The 20,903-nt window shown below is 36.1% G+C and overlaps 1 protein-coding gene across 3 annotated transcripts in view; it reads right to left on the reverse strand.

Annotated features, from left to right (window-relative positions):
• Positions 1 to 20,903, reverse strand: part of BRWD1 (bromodomain and WD repeat domain containing 1) — a 188,608-nt gene that overhangs the window by 120,669 nt on the left and 47,036 nt on the right. For 2 of the 3 annotated variants that reach the window (XM_069074848.1, XM_069074847.1), the window contains exons 9-13: positions 19,434 to 19,534; positions 18,831 to 18,901; positions 17,809 to 17,909; positions 17,217 to 17,257; positions 4,592 to 4,690 (exon numbers count right to left, since the gene is read on the reverse strand). In XM_069074848.1, the coding sequence (XP_068930949.1) occupies positions 4,592 to 4,690; positions 17,217 to 17,257; positions 17,809 to 17,909; positions 18,831 to 18,901; positions 19,434 to 19,534 (413 nt within the window). The remainder of the gene's footprint in view (positions 1 to 4,591; positions 4,691 to 17,216; positions 17,258 to 17,808; positions 17,910 to 18,830; positions 18,902 to 19,433; positions 19,535 to 20,903) is intronic. The other variant, XM_069074849.1, reaches the window with a different exon arrangement.

Consider the following 20,903-nt stretch of genomic DNA (forward strand, 5'->3'; position numbering starts at 1 on the left):
GGACATATATGAGATACTTTGTAAAAACAGAAATGACAAGATTTGGCAAAAGATTAGATATGTATGAAGGATGAATGATAGTGAGGAGTAGAGGATGATGGGAGGTCTGTTTTCCTTTCAACAATAATAGGGAAATTGGGAAAAGGAGAACGTTGAAGGTAAATATAAAGTTCTGTTTTGGACTTGTTGAATTTAACACACATAACTACATGCAGAGATGTCCAAAAGGCAGCTGTTCATGTGAAAGTAGAGCTTGAGAGAAAGACTAGGGCTAAATTTATAGATCTGGGAAAGACTGTCATGAAGATGATAATTAAACTGTGAGCCAAGGAAGATGATCAAATGACAAAATATAGAGAGAAAAGACAAAAGGACCAAGGACAGTGTCTTGGAAAATATTGATAGATAATGACCATGACTGAAATATGAACTAGTGATAGTATTACTTAAGACAGGTAAGAACAGAACAAGAAGTCAAAACAAACAACAAACACCTAGAGGAGAGTATTCACAGGGAGAAGGTAAGAAATAATGTCAAATGCTGCCAAAAGTTCAAGAAGATTCTCCAAGTCATCTTCAATTCTTCAGTCTTTCTTGCCCTACGTATAAAATCAATTGTCAGGTATTGTGAATTCTATCTTTATCTAGTTTCTCATGTGAATTTAACTACCTTATGTCAGGTCTTCATCATCTCAGAGTAAAACTAATTCTATGGTGTAATACTCCAAGACTCAAAAGGTCTTTTCACCTCCACGAAGCTGCCAAATGGATATTTCTCAAGCACAGGCATAACCCTGTCGCTCTCCTGCCCAAAAAGTTTCAGTGACTTCCTACTGCTTGTAAGACCAAATAATAGGGGCAGCCAGGTAGCACAGCGAGTAAGAGCACCGGCTCCAGTGTCAGGATGACCTGTAGATCGAATCCCGGGCTCAGACACTTAGCACCCACCCAGAAACACCTGGCCATGTAACCTTGAGCAAGTTACTTAACCCCAACTGCTTAGGGGCGGCCAGGTGGCTCAGTGAGTAAGAGCACTGGCTCCAGTGTTGGGATGACCTGGAGATCGAATCCCGGGCTCAGACACTCAGCACCACACCCAGAAATAACTGGCCATGTAACCTTGAGCAAGTTACTTAACCTCGATTGCTTAAAAAAAAAAAAAGATCAAATAAAAAACTCTTCTGTATGCAAAGCCCTTCACAATCTAGTTCCAACCTAGTCGTATCAACTTACCTTTTTAGAAGTAATTCATATTATTGCCCTCCCACACTCCATATTCCACATAAACTGATCTCCTTGATGTCACCTAAGCATCACATTCTATTTCCCACTTCCAACCCATATGCACAGGCAATCCTATCTTCCCTATCCTAAAACGTTTTCTTTCCTCACCTCTCATTCCTGGAATTTCTATCTCCATCATTTCAACTCCTGCCTCCTGGTTCCTCCTTGTTGCTAGCAGTTCCTCTCAAAAAATTAGTTTGAATTTACTTTAACTTTGACATATATGTACACCACAATTTACTATTTAATGTAAGAAACTGAAGAACATTTGCTTATTTACATTACCACAGAGTATATCCTGACTAGGAGTTTCCAACTTTATTGAAATCACAGGTCTGGAAAACCATACACAAGTAGAATGCAAGATGCATGAAGACAGAGAACATCATCATTTTTTGTCTTTGTATCCCCAGTACCTAACACAGTACCTGGTATATAGCAGGAAATTAATAAATGTCTGATCTAAACTGAATATTAAGATTTGTGTAGTGACAAAATAATGCTTAATAACAGATGAACCAAATCATAATACGGATATTCTAGAAATAAACAAAGAAGTTTTATCTGAAAGTAAGGATGCTTCACCAGTTTCCTCAGAAAGGTAAAGGAGTTGGCAGAAATGGTTTCAATAACATGTCTGTAATGGGAATGGGAATTTGAAGATCTTCCCTGCCCCTTAACAGATAGATCTAGGGGGCAGTTGGAAGACCTCCCCTGCTTTGAAAGTAAATTCTGCCCCCTAATAGGCTGAATATAATCACATGGAGACTGTGATGGAGGGAATTTGCTAAAGGGTACAGCATAGCTTACAGGAATCTTCCCTGCTGTGAAGATAAACTCTGCCCCCTGATAGGCTAAATATAGTCACATGGAGCCTGTGGTGGGAGGAGTCTGCTGAAGAGAAGCAAAGCCTGCATGAAGCAGGTGGTTAGAGCTAGCCAGAGGTGGGGGAGAGAGGAGGACCTCAGGCAAGGACTCAGATAGGCTAGTGAGTAAATATTGATTTTGTACTGGTTTGTAGGAAGGCTGAAGGATGCTGTGGTTCTCAGTGTTATGGCTTCTTAATATCTTTGGTACTATAATGGAATTGGCTTACTCGTTTTGGGATTTGGTCTTCTGGTGTCTAAATAAATGCTTCAGTTCTGTTCTATATATGGAGAGTTTGGTATATTTTGCAATCAAACATCATGAGATATTTATAGTCACAGTCTTGATCATGGGCACTATAAATAATTGCATTAGTGCTACAATGTCTAAAAACAAAACCTATTAACTCTGAGATCAAAAACAAAATCCTCTGTCATTCAAAGCCCTTTAGCCTCCTCTTACTTTTCCACCTCTTACACACTGCCACATACTCTTCAATCCAGTCACACTGGGCTTCCTGGCTGTTTCGTGTTAAAAAAAAAAAAAAACACGGGGCGGCTAGGTGGCGCAGTGAGTAAAGCGCTGGCCCTGGAGTCGGGAGGACCGGAGTTCAGTTCCAGCCTGAGACACTTAACACCCACACAAAAATACTAGCCGTGTAACCTTGGGCAAGTTACTTAACCCCAAAATTGCCCTCCAAAAGGCAAAAAAAACAAACAAACAAAAAAAAAAAACACTCCTGTAATCTCTAGGCATTTTCTCTGTGTCCCCCATACCTGAAATGGTCTCCCTTCTTATCTCCACCTACTGGCATAGGTCATTCTCATCATGAATCAATTAAAATTCCACCTTTTATAAGAAGTTTTTTGCATGCTTCTTAATTCTAGTGTCTTTCTTTTGTGAATTATTTCCTATTCATTCTCTCTCTGTGTATATATGTAAAACCACTATATAGAAGGGCAGAAGATTAAAAATGGTATCATTTATCACACAGGCAAAGTGAAACAAATCTAAAGAATGACTAAATCAACACTCAACTGAGCCACATGATTCCACAATCATTTACAGATTAACTGTCAAAGGATAACAAATACACATTGGCGAGAACAAATGTATCATTTCCATAATGTTCTGTTTTCTTCATAGGATCTACTACATTTGGACCCCCAAATCTCAGGCACTTAAGCCACTTTATGCTTAAGACTTATATCAGGAAAAACAACTGAACAAATTAAGTAAATATGATGAAAACCAGTGCTTGAAGCGATACGGTCTTAAAAGCACTAGGAAATCTTTTAGAAGGAAAGGTAAAAGACCCCAAAAATGGAGAAAAATGCATGAATATTATCTCCCCAAAGGCCAGTAACTACTGGTTCACATGTCTAATTTCTTATTTTTATGAGACTAACCTATACTATTAAGAGAATTTCTGAACAACAACAATAAAAGCTAGAGCAGATACTTCCATATATACCAAACTATTCACACATGAAACCAGAAATAGGTCCACCCATTGGGAGATGAACAAATTGTGCTATGTAAATATAATGGAATGTTTTGATGACACTAAAAAAATGACAGATATTTAGAAAAAAATTTAAATGGGAAGGTTTGAATTAACTCCTACAATGATAAAAAAGTAACAATACACAGAATAACCAAAAAATGTGAATGAAAATAACACTTAAGAGGCAACTGAATTTGGGATTAACACATCTCTTGGCTCCTCTTAGATCCAGGGAGGTTAAAAGACTTGCCAGAGATCAAGAATAAAACACAAACCAAAACAAACCAAAAAACCCTCAAAAAGCAAAAACAAACAACCCAGTCTTTCATAACCAATATTCCCGTATCTTTAGACTCACACAATTGACTTACACATACAAAGCATACAAAATCCTACTGTTTGTTGCTTATTGATTACAAGAGCAAGAGAGTAAGAGAGGTATTTGACTTAGTGGAGTCATATATAGCCTCTGTGAAAGATCTCTGGAAGTACATGGATAAGAATCAGAGGGTGAGAATGGACAGAAAAATGCCAGAATGGAAGAGATCACAGATTTGAGAAAATACTGGGGGGAAAAACATTTCTTTTATTATCACACCCAATTCTTCTTCTTTTTTTTTTTATTAAAGCAATTGGGGTTAATTAACTTGCTCAAGGTTACAGGGCCAGGTGTTTCTGGGTGGGTGCTAAGTATCTGAGCCTGGATTTGATCCCCAGGTCATCCTGACACTGGGGCCAGTATGCTTACTCGCTGTGCTACCTGGCCACCCCGATCACACCCAATTCTTTCTGATTATAATCCATCACAGTTATTTGGCAAATTTCTGAATATAATAATTAATTTAATATAACTTAGCCTATGAACAAAGTACTGTAAGAACCCCTTTAAACCAATCATTTCCTCTATCTGATCAATAAGTCACCCCAACTTACCATGACAATCTTGTTGCCATATCCAGTAAAATACTCTTCCATTCTGGCTGCTCAAATTTCCAAATTCTTGCTGTTCCATCTCTGCTACCACTTAAGAAGCTAAAAATAAATATTAAGAAAGGTATTATACCCACACATTTGAGAGTAAATTTTCATTGCACTAAAGATCATAGGAAGATAGATTTACAGCTGGAAGTAACCTTGGAAAACTCACTCACTCCTGCACTATACATAATGAGTTGGAGGAGATGAAGTCCTGACCAACACCACACAAATATAAAGAAGCAATAGTAAGGGGACAGGATTACAGCACTCCAATCACAAGCAAAAAAAAAAAAAAAAGCACTAATCACGTGCCAGGCAGCATGCTAGGCACTGGAATGCAAAGACAAAAATGAAACAATCTTTGTCTTTATGGATTTATCTCACAGGGTTCTTTCTACTGCACTATTCTGCCTACCAATTTGCAATTGCTTAAAACCATACTAAAGCAGTAATGCAAATAATTAATAGTACAAATGCAAACAAAAACAGAACAGGTTTAGAATCAGAAGACAACCAGTCCATTCTCTCACTTTACAGGTGAGAAAACCAAGGCTAGGGAGATGAAATGATTTTCTAAAGTTCTCTCATAAGTAATATCTAGCTGACTCTGAGCTTGTTTTAGGCCTCCAAATAATACTCTTTCAGCTGTACCACACTGCCTGTCTGCCTTCCTTCCTTACACTATATGTCAAGAAATCTTTTTTTCTTTAAATGTGATAGCAAAATTGCATTAAACCTCACCAAAAATAAAAATGCTGTATTGCTACTCAATCACTACTCCTTTAAAATTCAAGTAACCACAAGCTACTTCATTACTGATAGGGCTATGAATGTTTAAGCCATTCTGGAAAACAATTTAGAATTATGCCAGAAAAGTTTGTAAATCAAATTGTTCATATCCACTGACCCAGATATTAAAGTGCTGTATCTAATCTCTAAGGTGATTACTCACATGTAAATTAATATTCATAATAGTACTATTTGAGAAAACAAAAGGCTAAAACTAAAATAAATGCAGCAAGGATTAGAGAATAGCTGTACAAATTGTGGTACCTGAATGTGACAATGTTATTGCTCCTTAAAGGACTAATGAAGATGAAGAATGTTTCATCTTGGGATGGGATGGGAAGATGTGCATAACATTATGCAAAGCACATAAAGTAGAACCAAAAGAACAATATACAATGTGCACGTACATACATACACACACTCTGTAAATCTAGTCAATACAGAGCAAACAAAACTGATAAAATTCAACGGTTAACATACACATCCTTTTTATTGATTATCAACAAATCAACTATTCTTTGGAGAATGTACTATTTCAGGGGAGGACTGCTTGGTGTTTGTAAGGAAGTGCTGAAACAATATCAAATTAAACAAAGTCAAAACTAAACATTTATATAAAATTTTTGAAATTTTATAAATAAAATAAAATTTATGCTATATAATATCATCCTTGCTCCAACCTGGATCTAGCCATCACCCTGAAACAGTTTTCTGCCTTTCTCAGTTTTACACCTAGCTCACAGTACTCCATCCCATCTATCTCGGATATCCTGAGCTACTTAAATACATGTCAATAAATTTCCAATAACCTAACCTCATAATTCCTAAATTTAGATTGCAATGATACATACTAGACACTTCCTAGGATCACAAATCTAGAGCAAAAAGGAATCTCAAAGAGATCTCTAGTTGAACCATCTCATTTTATAAATTAGAAAACTGAAGCTCTGGCAAATTAAGTGATTTGCCCAACATCATACAGGTATTAATCATCAGCATCACACAGGTATTAATCATCAGAAGTAGAATTTTTGAATCGAAATCATCTAACTACAGAATCAATGCTCCATTCTATCACTTCACAACACTACATAGTTTTATCCTTGTCTCAAATTCTTGAATCCCCCAATATAGATCTCCAAATCGTTATTTTCCTAAAAAATCTACGTTCCTCTCCACCTCTAACATTTTTAACATACACAAACATCAAGATCTGCTAAGTTCCTGGAGCATGTTTCCAAGGTGTAATGAAATAACATCCTAAATCTTGTCAAAACTAATTCTTGCATATTCCTGGTGCTTTTTGTGGGCACAAATGACATTGTCAGAAGAAATTTAGACAATATTAATAAAGATGATCATGTCTCAGCTAAAACTCTTAAGACCAAAAGAGTAGAGGGAAGTATTTTCAGCACTGCTACCAAAGTCAAGGCAAATAAAAGAAGTAAATAAATAAGTTGAGAAAATTTCATCTGAGAATAGAGATTTGGATTTCTGGACCATGGCTAATGAGGGCTGATAAGAATGTACTTCTCTGATCTTGAAAACCTAACCAAAGGGCTTTAAAAGGCAAAAAGAGAGGAAATTGACTGTGTAAGACAGTAGTTATTATAAACAATAGTAGCTACAACAGCTTACATTTATATAGTGCTTACTATGTGTCAGTCACTGTGCTAAGTGTTTAATTACAATTATCATTTCATTTGATCCTCATAACAACCCTGAAAGGTAGGTGCTATTATCTCCATTTTACAGAAGACAAAACTGAGGCAAACAGAGGTTAAGCCCAGGGCCAAACATCTATTAGGTGTCTGAGGTCACATGTGAACTCAGGTCTTCCTAACTTAAGGCCTGGTGCTTTAGCCACTATGCCACTTAGTTGCCTAAGTACACCAACAGAGACAGCAAAAAATCATCAGAGACAAAATTCAAGAGAGGATGCAATTCTACCCAGATTCTCAGGGTCTATATGTAAATAAACAAAATATGATGGCCTGGCGACACTAATGCAATTAGATTAATTTGACATCGTCAGATATTAGTGTTATTTGTTAGAATGAGGCTGATGACTAGAATATAGCTGAAAAAATTTAGTAAGCCTTATTCAAAAGATACAAAGTTAAAGAAAGAAGGAAAAGGGCAAAATCACATTGTAAATAAGAAGAAAGAATACTAAAGAACTGGAGGCTATCATTTTTTAGCTACTGTCACTGCTCCTTAAAACGGAAAATGGTTACAAAAAATTGAAGGGTAAACAACCCAATTTCTATACAAGTCTACAAATTATAGTCTAGAGAGCTTGACTTTGTTCCTGAAAAAAATTGTAGAATATGTTAATATGGAAATAGCAAACATCTATGATAACTACAAAACTAAGATCTACTTGTTGTTGTCAAAGAACTGGAGACAATAATTATGTCATGGTTGAATAATTTCTGGTATAGGAAATGTAATGGAATATTATTATAATGTAAGAAATTATGAAAGATAGAGTCAAAGAAATCTGGGAAGAGTTGTTATAAAATTAGGAAGCAGAACCAGAGGACAATTAATTTCTATGATGATCATAATAATGTAAAGGAAAATAACTTTCAAACACTTCAAACTCTGATCAAAAGAGTGAACAATCATGGTTGCTGAAAACTGATAATGAAACATACTTCTCATGTCTTACCTTTGAGGTGATAAATGGTTGTAGATGGAGCTATATGTACATAGCTAATGATTTCTTTTTGCTTGATTAAATTTATTGAGTATAAAGGAGGTTTCTATGGGGTGGGGGGTGGGAGGGGAGAGAGAAGTAGACCTTGAACTGGTGGGGTAATTCAGTGATGGAAAAAAGCATCAATGAAATATTTTTTAAATGCACAGAAGATAGCAAAAGGAAGTTCATAAGTGAAAACAGAAGCATGAGAGTTTTATTATTACTGTCTTAAGTTTAATATACACTTTAAAAACTTGTATCCAAATTTATGCTTTGCTTCCTTTCTTGCCTCCCTCCTTCCTGGTCACTCCCCAGGCTACCAGAGGTTCAGCATATTGACACTGACTCAGTGTGAATACCCAATCTGCATGTTCTTTGAGATCATTTCCTCTGAGTTTAAGAGGTCTGTTAGGTTCTCTGGTAGCTACAATAATGAATATGTACTACCATACCTATTTCAGTATCACGTACAAACCTTTTTGTTTTGTTTATCGAAATGTTTGTCTATTGACATTAAGTTCAAAATAAAAAAGTAGTGATAACAAAGAGCCAGCATCAAGAATAGGTCATGTTCTCCTCTGAATCTCATTTCCTCATCTGCAAAATTGGAATAAGAATACCTCTCTTTTTTGCAAAATTCTGTAATATATTAGTAAAGGGATGGTTTGCTAACATTTGGAAAGTTAAAATCACTAGTTAACATGAGCTTCTTTGTAGATCACAGGAATATTCCTAATATAGTTTATCTGGATTTTGACAAAACTTGAGCTGAAGTTAATAAGGTGAAACTTAACTTAGCAAGGACAAGATCATGTCACATAAGGATCAACTGAATTAATGGGGGATGTATAGCCTGGAGATGAAAAGATTAGACAATTGTCTCCAAGTGTGTGGAAAGTTGAATTGTAGAAAAAGGATTATATCTATTCTACTTGATCTCAGAGGACATACTAGCCAAGTAACAATGAGTAGAATTTGTAGAGAGGCACTTAGGCTTGATGTAAGGAAGAACTTTACAAGAGTTAGAGCCATCTAAAAATACAAAGGAAGATAGTATGTTCCTCCTTGCTAAAAATCTTCCAGAAAAGGTAGCACTGACTGCCAATCTGGGAAACTATTAGTTATTTACATACAAACTAGACTAGACGTTCTCTGAGGTCCCTTCCTACTCTAAGAATCCATTGTATAATGATTCCATGTCTATTACCCATCTTTACTTTCCTCCTGGTACCCAGTCTGTCCAAATTAACCATTTTCAATAAGATTACCATAAAATCCCCCATACTTTTTGATTTTCTATTATTATTATCGGGCTAATTCCCAACACTGGGTAATCCCAGGCTGCCAAATGCTGCTAGATATATTCACAAACATGTCATGGAGCTTATTAATTATAAATTAACGCAACATAGCCACAGCTGGAATTCAGCAATCTTTTTATTTGCTGTCACTTCTAGATAAAACAGAAAACCACCAGAGGGAGAAATAAGGGGCAGTATATACCAGGCAAGACAGACCACTACCATGACCTTGACTAACATCTTTTTGATTCTGCTGGAGACAGCCCAAGGCCCCTGGATTCAAGAGCCACGGGAGGGGCAGTGCTTTCAACCATTATCCTAGGAGGCTACTCCTAGCAAATGCTCCAGCTAAAGTCAAAACCTGAAGATCCAGAAATAAAGTTCTTACCATGGCACTTGGCAAATGGTTCAACACAAAAAATGACATTTTTTTTTATCAGTGTAATGATATTAAATAACAGGCATTAATATTGAAGCAAGAGAAGCATGAGAAGGTAAACAGGGAAAAGAAATAATAAGGAACTTATCAAATTTGAACTACTTATATTCCTACATGGAAAAATGATCATTGTAACTTATGAAACTTTTCTCAGTATGAGAAATATATGTGTCTGTATACATACATATATATGTCTATATAGGAGGGTATATGGGCATATGAATACATATGTGAGTGTGTATATATATATATATGTGTACAGGTATACATAGGCAGAGGGCACAGGACCAATTGAACAGGAAGGGATGATACTTAAAAGGTGAAATTAAGAGGTAAGAGAGGAATATAATGAGAGGAGATGGGGAGAGACAGAATGGGGTAAATTATCTCCTACAGAAGAGGCAAGGGAAAACTGTTACAATGGAGGGAAAGGACAGGAAGGCAAAAGGGAATGAGCCAACCTTATTCTCACTGAATTTGGCTTAGGGAAGGAACGACATACACATTAAATAGTGTATCTCATTCTACAGGAGAGTAGAGGGGAAGGGGAAGAGAAGGGAGATGATGGAGGAGAGGCAGGTTGGGGGGGAGGGAAGTTGGAAGCACCCACTTTTGAAAAAGGACAGGATCAGGAGCCAAGATGGCAGAGTAAAAGCAGGACCTCCCCGCGGCTCCGGCTTCCACCTTCCCCAACCCATGTAAAAAGGGGACTCTAAACAAACTTTGGACCTGCAGAACCCACAAAATGTCACAGAGAAGCTAACCTCCCGCTGAGGACAGCCCGGCAGGCCAGCAGGAATCGACCAGCACAGTGCTCCGGGGGCCTGACCAGCCTCTGGCCGGAGGGACTCCAGATCAGCCGCAGCTGTGGCTGTTTCCAGATTTATCAACACACAGATACAAAGGACAAAGTGAGAGGTCAGTGCAGTCTGGACTCTGGGAACAATAAGTGGGAGTGCGTGGCTTTTGCCCTCTGGGTCGAGAAGCAGCTGAGACACAGGCACAGCCAGCCAGCGCCATGTGGCAGCTTCAGCTCCTGGCCTGCAGAGTGTAGGGGGACCAAGCACCAGTCTGAGGGGTAATCACTCTTGCTTTAACCTGCTTGGATCTGGATTGCAGTCTAGGGTGGAGGTCCTGGAGTGTGTGTCCAGCTTGCCAGAGCGTGTGGAGACCTCAGAGAAGGTACCCATCTAATACCTCCAGAAACTGAGAAAACCCCAGCGTTTGGGACAAACGCTTCCCTATCTGGTGGCAGAGTCCTACTGTGGCAAAAAGCCCAGGGGTCAAGTGACTGAGGGGAGACATGACCAGGCAAAGGAAACAAAGCAGACAGAAGATTCCAACATTAGACTCCTATTTTGGGGATAAAAAGGAGCAAAGCATGGAACAGAAGGAAGACAGTGAAGTCAGAACTCCTGCACCAAAAGCTTCAAAGGAAAATACAAGCTGGTTACAGGCCAGAGAGGACCTTAAGAAGCAGATAAGAGAAGGGGAGGAAAAATTGGGAAGAGAAATGAGAACAATGCAAGAAAATTATGAAATGAGAGTCAACAGCCTGACTAAGGAAAATAACACTTTAAAAAACAGGCTGACTCAAATGGCAAAAGAGGCTCAAAAAGGCAATGAGGAGAAGAATGCCTTAAAAATTCGAATTTGCCAGATGGAAACAGAATTTCAAAAGCACAATGAGGAGAATCATGGCTTCAGAATTAGATTGGAGCAAATGGAAGCTAATGACTTTATGAGAAATCAAGACGCTGTTAAACAGATCCAAATAAATGAAAGAATAGAAGGCAATGTGAAATATCTCATGGGAAAAACCACTGACCTGGAAAATAGAACCAGGAGAGATAATTTGAAAATTATTGTACTACCTGAAAGCCATGATCAAAGTAAGAACCTAGAAATCATCCTCCAGGAAGTTCTCAAAGAAAACTGCCCTGATGTTTTAGAACCAGAGGGCAAAATAGAGGTTGAAAGAATCCACTGATCACCTCCTGAAAAAGATCCCCCCCAAAAATCTCCTAGGAATATTATAGCCAGGTTCTGGAATTCCCAGATAAAGGAGAGAATATTACAAGCAGCCAGGAAGAAACAATTTGAATATTGTGGAAACACAATCAGGATAACCCAGGATCTGGCAGCTTCTACACTGAGGGATCGAAGGGCCTGGAATATGATATTCCGGAGGTCAAAGGAGCTGGGATTAAAACCAAGAGTCACATACCCAGCAAAACTGAGTATCATGTATCAGGGGAAAATATGGTCATTCAGTGGAATAGAGGACTTTCAGGCATTCTTGCTGAAAAAACCAGAGTTGAACAGAAAATCTGACATTCAGATACAAGAAGCAAGAGAAGCATGAGAAGGTAAACAGGGAAAAGAAATCATAAGGAACTTATCAAAGTTGAAGTATTAACATTCCTACATGGAAAAACAGTAACTATAACTTATGAAACTTTTCTCAGTAGTTGAAGGGAATAGAAATGTGTATATATATATGTCTATATATGAGGGCATAAGGGCATATGAATACATATGTGAATGTGTGTATATATGTTTATAGGTATACATAGAGGGCACAGGACCAATTTAACAGGAAGGGATGATACTTAAAAGGTGAAATTAAGAGGTGAGAGAGGAATATAATGAGAGGAGATGGGGAGAGACAGAATGGGGTAAACTATCTCATACAGAAGAGGCAAGGGAAAATGGTTACAGTGGAAGGCAAAAGGGAATGGGTCAACCTTATTCCCACTGAATTTGGCTTAAGGAGGGAATGAAATACACACTAAATAGGGTATCTCACCCTACAGGAGAGTAGGGGGGGAAGGGGATGATGGAAGGGAGGGCAGGCTGGGGGGGGAGGGAAGTTGGAAGCACCCACTTTTGAAAAGGGATGGGATCAAAGTAGAGAATAGCTCAAGTGGGAGGTGGGATAGGAGGGAGGGAAATATAGTCAGTCTTTTACAATATATCTACTATGTTATTGTTTTGCATTAGCTACACATGTACATCCTATACTGAACTGCTTATCTTCCCAGTAAGGGTGGGTGACAAGGGAGGAAGGGAATGAATCTGGAACTCAAAGTTTTAAAATCAAATATTCAAATATGTATGTATATGTGTGTGTATGTATGTATATATATATATATATATATATATATATATATATACTATTATCAATAATATTTTACATGTAATTTGGAAATAAGATATACAGGCACTGGGGCATAGAGATCCACTGGAAAAGTTGAAAGGGGTATGGGAGAAAATATGGGAGAGAGCAGATTGGAGGAGGGGATATCCTGTGGGACTGCTATTTTGGGGGGGTGGGCAGGGGAAAAAGGGGGAGAAAATTTGAAACTCAAAATCTGACGGAAATGAATGATGTAAATCAGAAGTTAATAAAGCATTTGAAAAAAAAAGAAAAAAACATTTTTATGAAATATAAAAAAAAAAAGATCCATCTTGCCTCCATGAAGGTGCTGAGATTAATCTAGCACATACTTAGACTCCTTAAGAGTCTAGCCATTATGGTGAATCTTTAATAAACTTTTACTTTGAAAAAAAAAAGAAAGAAAAAGGACAGGATCAAAGTAGAGAATAGAACAAGTGGGGGGTGGGATAGAATGGAGGGAAATAATAGTCAAGTGAGTCTTTTACAATATATCTAAGATGGAAATGTTTTGCATAGCTAACATGTACAACCTATACTGAATTGCTTATCTTCCCAGTGAGGGTGACAAGGGAGGAAAGGAAAGAATCTGGAATTCAAAGTTTTAAAATCAAATGTTGAAAAAATACATATTATTTTTATTATTTTACATGTAACTGGGAAATGAGATATACAGGCACTGGGGCATAGAGATCCACTGTGCCCTACTGGAAAATCGGAGGGGGGATGGGGAAGATACGGGAGAGAGCAGATTGGGGGAGGGGATATTCAGTAGGATTGCTGTTTTGGGGTGGTGGGTAGGGAAAAATGGGGAGAAAATTTGTAACCCAAAATCTTGTGGAAATGCATAATGTAAACTAAAAAATAAAAAAGATAAAATGGAAAAAAGAGGCATTAATATTTACTAAGAACATATGACTTTTCTATCTGATTGGAAGCTAAAGCCTTCCATATGTGTTATCTCCCCCATTCCAATGAGAACAGTGACTGTCTTATTTTTTCTTTGTATCCTTTTAGTCCATAATGCTCTGCATGCATGAATTTTCCAATAGTGGCTACTCATCTCTCTTTAATTCCCTAACTATACTTATGATTTTTCCTCGAGAACAGAACTTAGTTCTCCTATCCTGATAACCTCTGACCCTTACTTATATTACTGATCCCATCCCCATTAACTCAGCCTCTTCTAAATGCTATTAGTTCTCTCTCTCTTGTTAAGTGTTCCTTCCTTTCTGCTTCCCTTATCTTAAAATCAATCAATAAACATTTTAAGCATACTCCATGGCAGGCACTATATTAAAAGATAGTCCCTACCCTAAAGAAGCTCACAATCTAATGGGGGAGACAACAAGCAAGCTATATACAGAGGAAATAGGAAATAACTGAGAAAGGGAAAGTGCTAGAATTGAAGAGGGTTTGCAAAAGGCTTCCTATGAAAAAAAAAAAAGATGGGATTTTAGTTGGGACTTAAAGGAAAAGAGGAAGTCAGAAAGCAAAGCTGAGGAGGGAGACCATTCTAGGCATGGGAGATTGCCAGAGAAAATGTCCAGAATGTGGAGATGGAGTATCTTCTTTGTGGAACAGACTGAATGGCAGTGTTACTGGATAGAAGGGTATATGGAAATAAGTCAAGTATAAGAAGACTAGAAAGATAGGAGGGCTAGGTGTTATTATGAAGGGCTTAAAATGCCAAAAACAGTATTTTGTATTTGATCCTGGAGGCAAGGAGTCACTGGAGTTTACTGAGGGGGGGGGGGGCGGTGACATGATCAGACTTGCATGCCTTAGAAAAATCACAAACAAACAAAAAAATCACTTTAGTGGCTAAATGGGTTGAAGTGGGGGAGAATCTTGCCAAACCTAATATTTCTTCAAGTTACTATTCTTCTTTCATATAAAGGTTCATAACCTTTTCTTTTCTAACAATGTAACAGGCATTCCCCAAGGTGTTATCTTTGGTCTGCCTTTTTTTTGCCTCTACCTTAATGATCTCATTTACTTACAGAGCTTCAAGTATCATTTCTATGGAGATATCGACAGATCTGAACTCCAGACAACCATTTTAAACTGCTTATTTGGTGTAATGACAACACCACCTGACAAATATAAAGCACTTCAGGGTTTGTCAAGCACTCTATGGACATTTCTCACTTAAAAAACTCAATGTTTCTAAAAGTGATTTAATCTTTCCCATTAAACTGCTTTTCCTCCTGATTCAATTGCTATATACCATGTTATCTGTGCTCTTAACTTCAGAGAAACCTTTCACTTCTCTCTATCCTTCCTAAACATCTAGTCAACAGGTACTGTTGATACCATCTCCATGCAGTTTCTTATCCATTTCTTCCTCACCAGTTCCAGTGCCAATATAACAGCCTACTAATTGGTTTCCCTATCTCAAGTCTTCAAAATACACAGGTCTCTTCTTGTCCCTCCCCCTTTAAATCTCCAATGGCTTCCCACTGCTACCTATTTATAGATAAATATCTTTCACTGGCTTCATGCTATTATTAGCTGCCTCCAATATTCCCTTCCTATTTTCAACCTTCACATTCTCTGGTTAACACAACCAAACTGGTTAATTCGATGTTCCCCAAGTAAGTCTTAGGCTTTTCTACTGCCATACCTTAAATTACACAATTTTCTAGAACTCAAAAGCCTTGTTTCTCCATTGTCACTTGTCAAATATCTTACTAATCTTTCAAGGATTACCTTAAATGATATTTTTTCTCCTGAAATCTTTCCTAATTAACCCAAACTGACTGTTATATCTGGTTCACTGATGTTGATACTCATAATCATGGATTAAGTTCTAAGGAAAACATGGATATGAACAAAGTGCATTAAAGATCACAGGCTTCTCACTTTAGAATCTGAAAATGCAAGTTCATAACTCGATTTAACTATATTTAATCCTTTCTGTAGCCTGCTGGTGGATATATGGAAAAGTGTTTGGTATATATCTTAACAGGTAAACCTCCTCCAAATTCAGATTGGTAGATTTTTTTTTGCCACTCTAGGTTGTAAAACTTCCATTTTTTAGCATTAGCACAAAGCCTCCACATAGGTGTAGCACCAGACTCCATATTGGAAAAGGTTATTATAAATGTGTAGTGTCTTATTGCTTCTACTAGATTTTATAATCCTTAGGGGCAAGATCCATTGTCTCTCTCCACTAATTAACACACTCCCATTCATTTAATGAAAACATAAATATTATAATGCAGTGTTAATGATATAACTCAGATGTTCTTGTTTGTGGAAAGAAATATTCTATTAACAAAAGAACTACAACTTAGTTCACATGGGATGTTAAATCTCATCAGAATATGAAGTTACTCTACCTTTACTTCAAATTTTCTAATTAAAATTAATTAACTTGGTTACAGTTCATCTAAAACTGCTCTTCATAATGCTCATTTGGGCAAAAATAGTGATATACTAAGATCTAAGATCTGTGAAGACAACTACAAAATCAAAAAGTGAATATAAAAAACTCAATACAGACAAAATTAAAGGTAAAAAAAGCATATATAATCAGAGAGATCTAGGGGAAAACAACAGAAGCAAAAGCTCTCATATTAATACATAGGTCTTGTGTATATAGATTACTTTCATATTGTGATTTAACTGTAAGCTTATTTTCTTTGTCTTTATAAAAAAGGTTAAATAAGTCCCAGTTAAAGGAAAACACAATTTCTTGGAGAAATTAAGGTATAAAAAAAATAAAATTTAAACAGTCAAGACATATTTAAAAAGCACAAGATATATTTGTAGAAAAGTGTAAACACTAACTAGGAAAAAATAAATACAAGGTGTCACAAAAGTCTAGATACTAAGAAAATGTGACTATAAAAATAAATAAGCCTATAAATATTTGAAATATTAGAAATGTGACTATAAATGTAAAAAAGCCCTTCACTAAGACTACTGATAGAAGCCAATAGGGTAGAGACAGGAGTATGGTAGAAGAGGAGAGCAGATGAGGAGATACAAAAATATGTAGGATCTTAGAGCTTAATTTTCAGTCAAAGACAAAGAGATCAGAGTAAATTAACATTAAATTCCATGATGGTTTGCCTAGATTTTATCATATTTGTAAATATACAGCACATATGTGCACACACATGTGTGCAAGCTGAAAGTTTAATTAAAAAAAAAAAACATACCGATCACCATTGTTAGAAAACTGGATACTATCAACTTTGTCCTACAAAAAGAAAAAGTATTTAAATTATTCAACTTTTCATTCAAATATGTATTTTCCTCATATGATTTCCAAAATAATCCAGTGTGAGAGATTCTTCCAGCAAGAGTCTCTTCTACTTTTATGACTCAGTATCTATAAGAATTCTGCCTTTTAGTTACGATAATATAGAGCAGAAAGAAGCAAGAACTATAAAATACAGGTAAGCGAGTTTTCCCTTCACTAACTATAGCTGATCTAGAGAAAGTATGATGCTAAGTATCGACAAACAGATCAAACTCACATACCTATGTTTAATAAGGGCCTATAAAGAATAGACATTTATAATTAGCTAAAATAATAAACTGAGACTTTTTAAAATGAAATTATCACTTATTCCAAAAATTAAACTTCAATGGAAAAGTTACCTTCATGTCTCTACTACCTTAAGGCGTAGAACCTCAAACTGATGTATAATGAACAGCAGCTCCATAGCCAGATGAGAAAAAAATCTTATTACTTACTAATATTATGAATAAATTAATGCATATATTTAAAACACAAATAGTACTTACAGTGTGACTTTCGAGTTCTGCTATTTTTTCAGGCATTTCGAAGCCCAAAAAATACATTCTGATTACATGATCAGTACTACCTGTTGCCAAGAACATGCCACCTGAAAATAAAAAAATCACAAAACACTGAAATACACTGTTTTAGTAATGCTTATTAATACGCATTATTAAAAACTCTCTAATCAAATTCTTATCAAGAATTTTTTTAATCCACAAAAATTTCTCAGATTCACTTTCCAACAAATAGAATTTCTTAAAATTTTTAATTGCTAGCATTTAAAAAAATCAATCATGCACTGCAGACTAAAAATAATAATAGGATCTGAAAATATTTACCATTCTCACCAATTATTTTGTAGTTTTTGGTGATAATCACCACATAGGTTCCTTCTTTGAAATTGTGGGGTAAAAAGACTAATTTCTAAAAGAGATAAGCCCCCTGTCTGAATTTTAAGTCTGTATTTAAGCTAAGCACACTTTCTGACTGGTTATTTGAAGTGCCAGACTATTATTAAAAAAAAATTACATAGAAAAAAAAAAACTTCAAGGTTTCTTTAAGCTGTCCTAAGAAGCTAATAGTTAATCAAACATAATCTTTAGTATGAAGAAATAGAACAAGACTATTTAAACAGTTTCTGGTGTGGAAGGGAATAAATTATGCAACAAAATAATTACGTAGCTCATTACAAAGAGTTACAAGTAAGAGGTCACAGTCAAATGAAACCTAACTTTGGCATAATATGCTGTTTAATTAATACCACATAGTTTTGGAGCATCTCCCTTCTGGGTTGCTCCAGTCTCATTTTTTGGCAGTAGAAAAGAAAGTTATGATGTCATTATTAGGGCACACAAAGTAAAAAAAAAAGAAGAGAAAAGTTTCAAGCAGAAATTAAATACACAGGTATATACCACAATTTCCCACACAGTCTAGCATACTAGGGTCATTCAATAAATAGGTTAAAAAATTAAAAGTCATTAATGCAAATTAATAAAAAAAAGTATATTAAAATAAGTTACCTTACCAACACTAAAAGACGAACAAAGCATTTGAACCCCTGGTCTAGGTTTTTCAGTGAATTTCAAAGGACGATTACTTTTAAAAAATAAAAATGTTAAAAAATTTAATTAGCACATCGATATTTACTATCATAACTTCAATATGCTTAAATAAAAACCTGGGCTCTAAAAGTATTTCTTTCTAAAACAATACAATTGTACGTGAAATCAAAATTTCCTAACACTAAGTCTACAGAAAAGACCATTTAATTGGTATAGTCAATGTATGTATGAAAGGACAAACTGAAATTTTAGAATTTAGGGATTAACAGAAGGGGCACCCATAAGGCCCCATTTATAACTATCTTCCAAACATTTAGGACCATATCATAGAATCACTGGACCATAGATTTAGTGCTGGAAGGGATCTTAGGCCATCAAATCCAACTCCTTCATTTTACAGATTGTGGGCTTCCAATAACTTGCCCACAATCATACCTCTTAGTGATTTAGGCAGAATTTGAATGCTAGATTTCCAAACATCAAGTCCAGCACTTTATCTTGTCTCTTGTGGCAATATTAGTGAGGGAAATATCAATGTATAGTCATCTTTTAACTAAGGCACAAACCTGAATTTCATGGAATTTAAGTCCCACTGCCAAAAGCAAACTGTCCCATCTGCACCGGTAGACACCATGTATCTTTCAGAGCCATTAGCCTTTGGACTAAACTAAAATAGACAACAACATATGCATTCAGTTTCTATAATTTTATTGCTTTAAAAAAAACCCAACAACTTCATCATAACTTATTTTGGAAGTCAGATTAACTTTTCAAAGTTGAACTCAACTTAAATTCCACAAGGAAATAAACTCTTTAGAGTTTTTGTATCCCTAATGCCTACCACACACAATGCCTTGAATATAGCAGTTGCTTAATAAATGTTGGAAGAGTTAAACTGAATTGAAACTTTAATACCAATCAACAAAAAAGTCAAATGTTGTTTTAAAAAAAACAAACAAACCCAAATACAGATAAAATTCAAAATGTAATGACTTCCACTACCAAGAAAAATAAACACAACTTCGAGATTTCCTGTTATGCTAATATTTTTTACAAATTCCCCCACAAATTAATCTTATACAACATACTGAGTTTCTGGTATCCGGAGCAGATAAAAGCAAAAGACTGGGCACTGACTTAGCTGGTTATATCCTTGTTCTTTCATTTAGGCATCAAACTGAAATACTTGCAATTAGCAATAAGCACCAGAACTACTGTATTCCAGATACCCATAAAACACCAATGTGAAAATTAAGTGCCTACTTCAGGACTGGAATTATGATAAGTATAACAAAATACCAAAGTACAATAACATATGATACCTTAACTATGTAGAGTCTGTAAATCTAATTGGAAAGGTAAAAATATTTATACATGAAAATAAATTAAAATAACAAGATAATAAAATGCCAATTGTGCAGACTAGGCACTTGGTACAAAAAAGAAAAAAGTTAACATGGGATGGAGACATCAAAGAAAATTCCATAGAACAGAAGAGATTTCAGCTATGGCTTGAAGAAAAAGTAAGCTATTAATAAAAGGAAGAAAAGGAGGAGAGGAATATAAATACGAAGGACCGAATAGACAAAAACTAAGAATTAGTGTGGTAGAGATAGTAATGAAACCTGCCTAACTGGAAGGGAAGATTTGTACTGGAAAATAGTTGGAAATAAGCTTGAATGGGGAGTATAGACCACATTTATGGATGATGCTGAAAACTAGGCAGGAGTTTGAACCCGATGCATTAGGCAATAAAAAGAGTTATCACATTCTTGAAAAGCAGAATAAATTGAACATTTTAAAATATTCAGCAGGTAGCAATGCATACTCAGTGAACAAATATTCACATGAATCTGTGCTCTCATTAATTTGGATGCTCCCTCAAATAATGCCAATCACAACCCATGCAGGCCATCCTACTTTGTGTAACTCTTGCCCATGTCCTGCCATAAATTTGCCACAGGATGTCCACCTAACATGTTAGAAGGCTTCCTTGTTTTCTTCTTGAATCAAAGAAGCTCTCAAAAAATCCACCT

This window comes from Petaurus breviceps, unplaced genomic scaffold, assembly GCF_028583685.1.
Source record: "Petaurus breviceps papuanus isolate PSGF00001 unplaced genomic scaffold, PetGlider_PUasm1.0 90897, whole genome shotgun sequence".
NCBI classification, from domain to species: domain Eukaryota; kingdom Metazoa; phylum Chordata; class Mammalia; order Diprotodontia; family Petauridae; genus Petaurus; species Petaurus breviceps.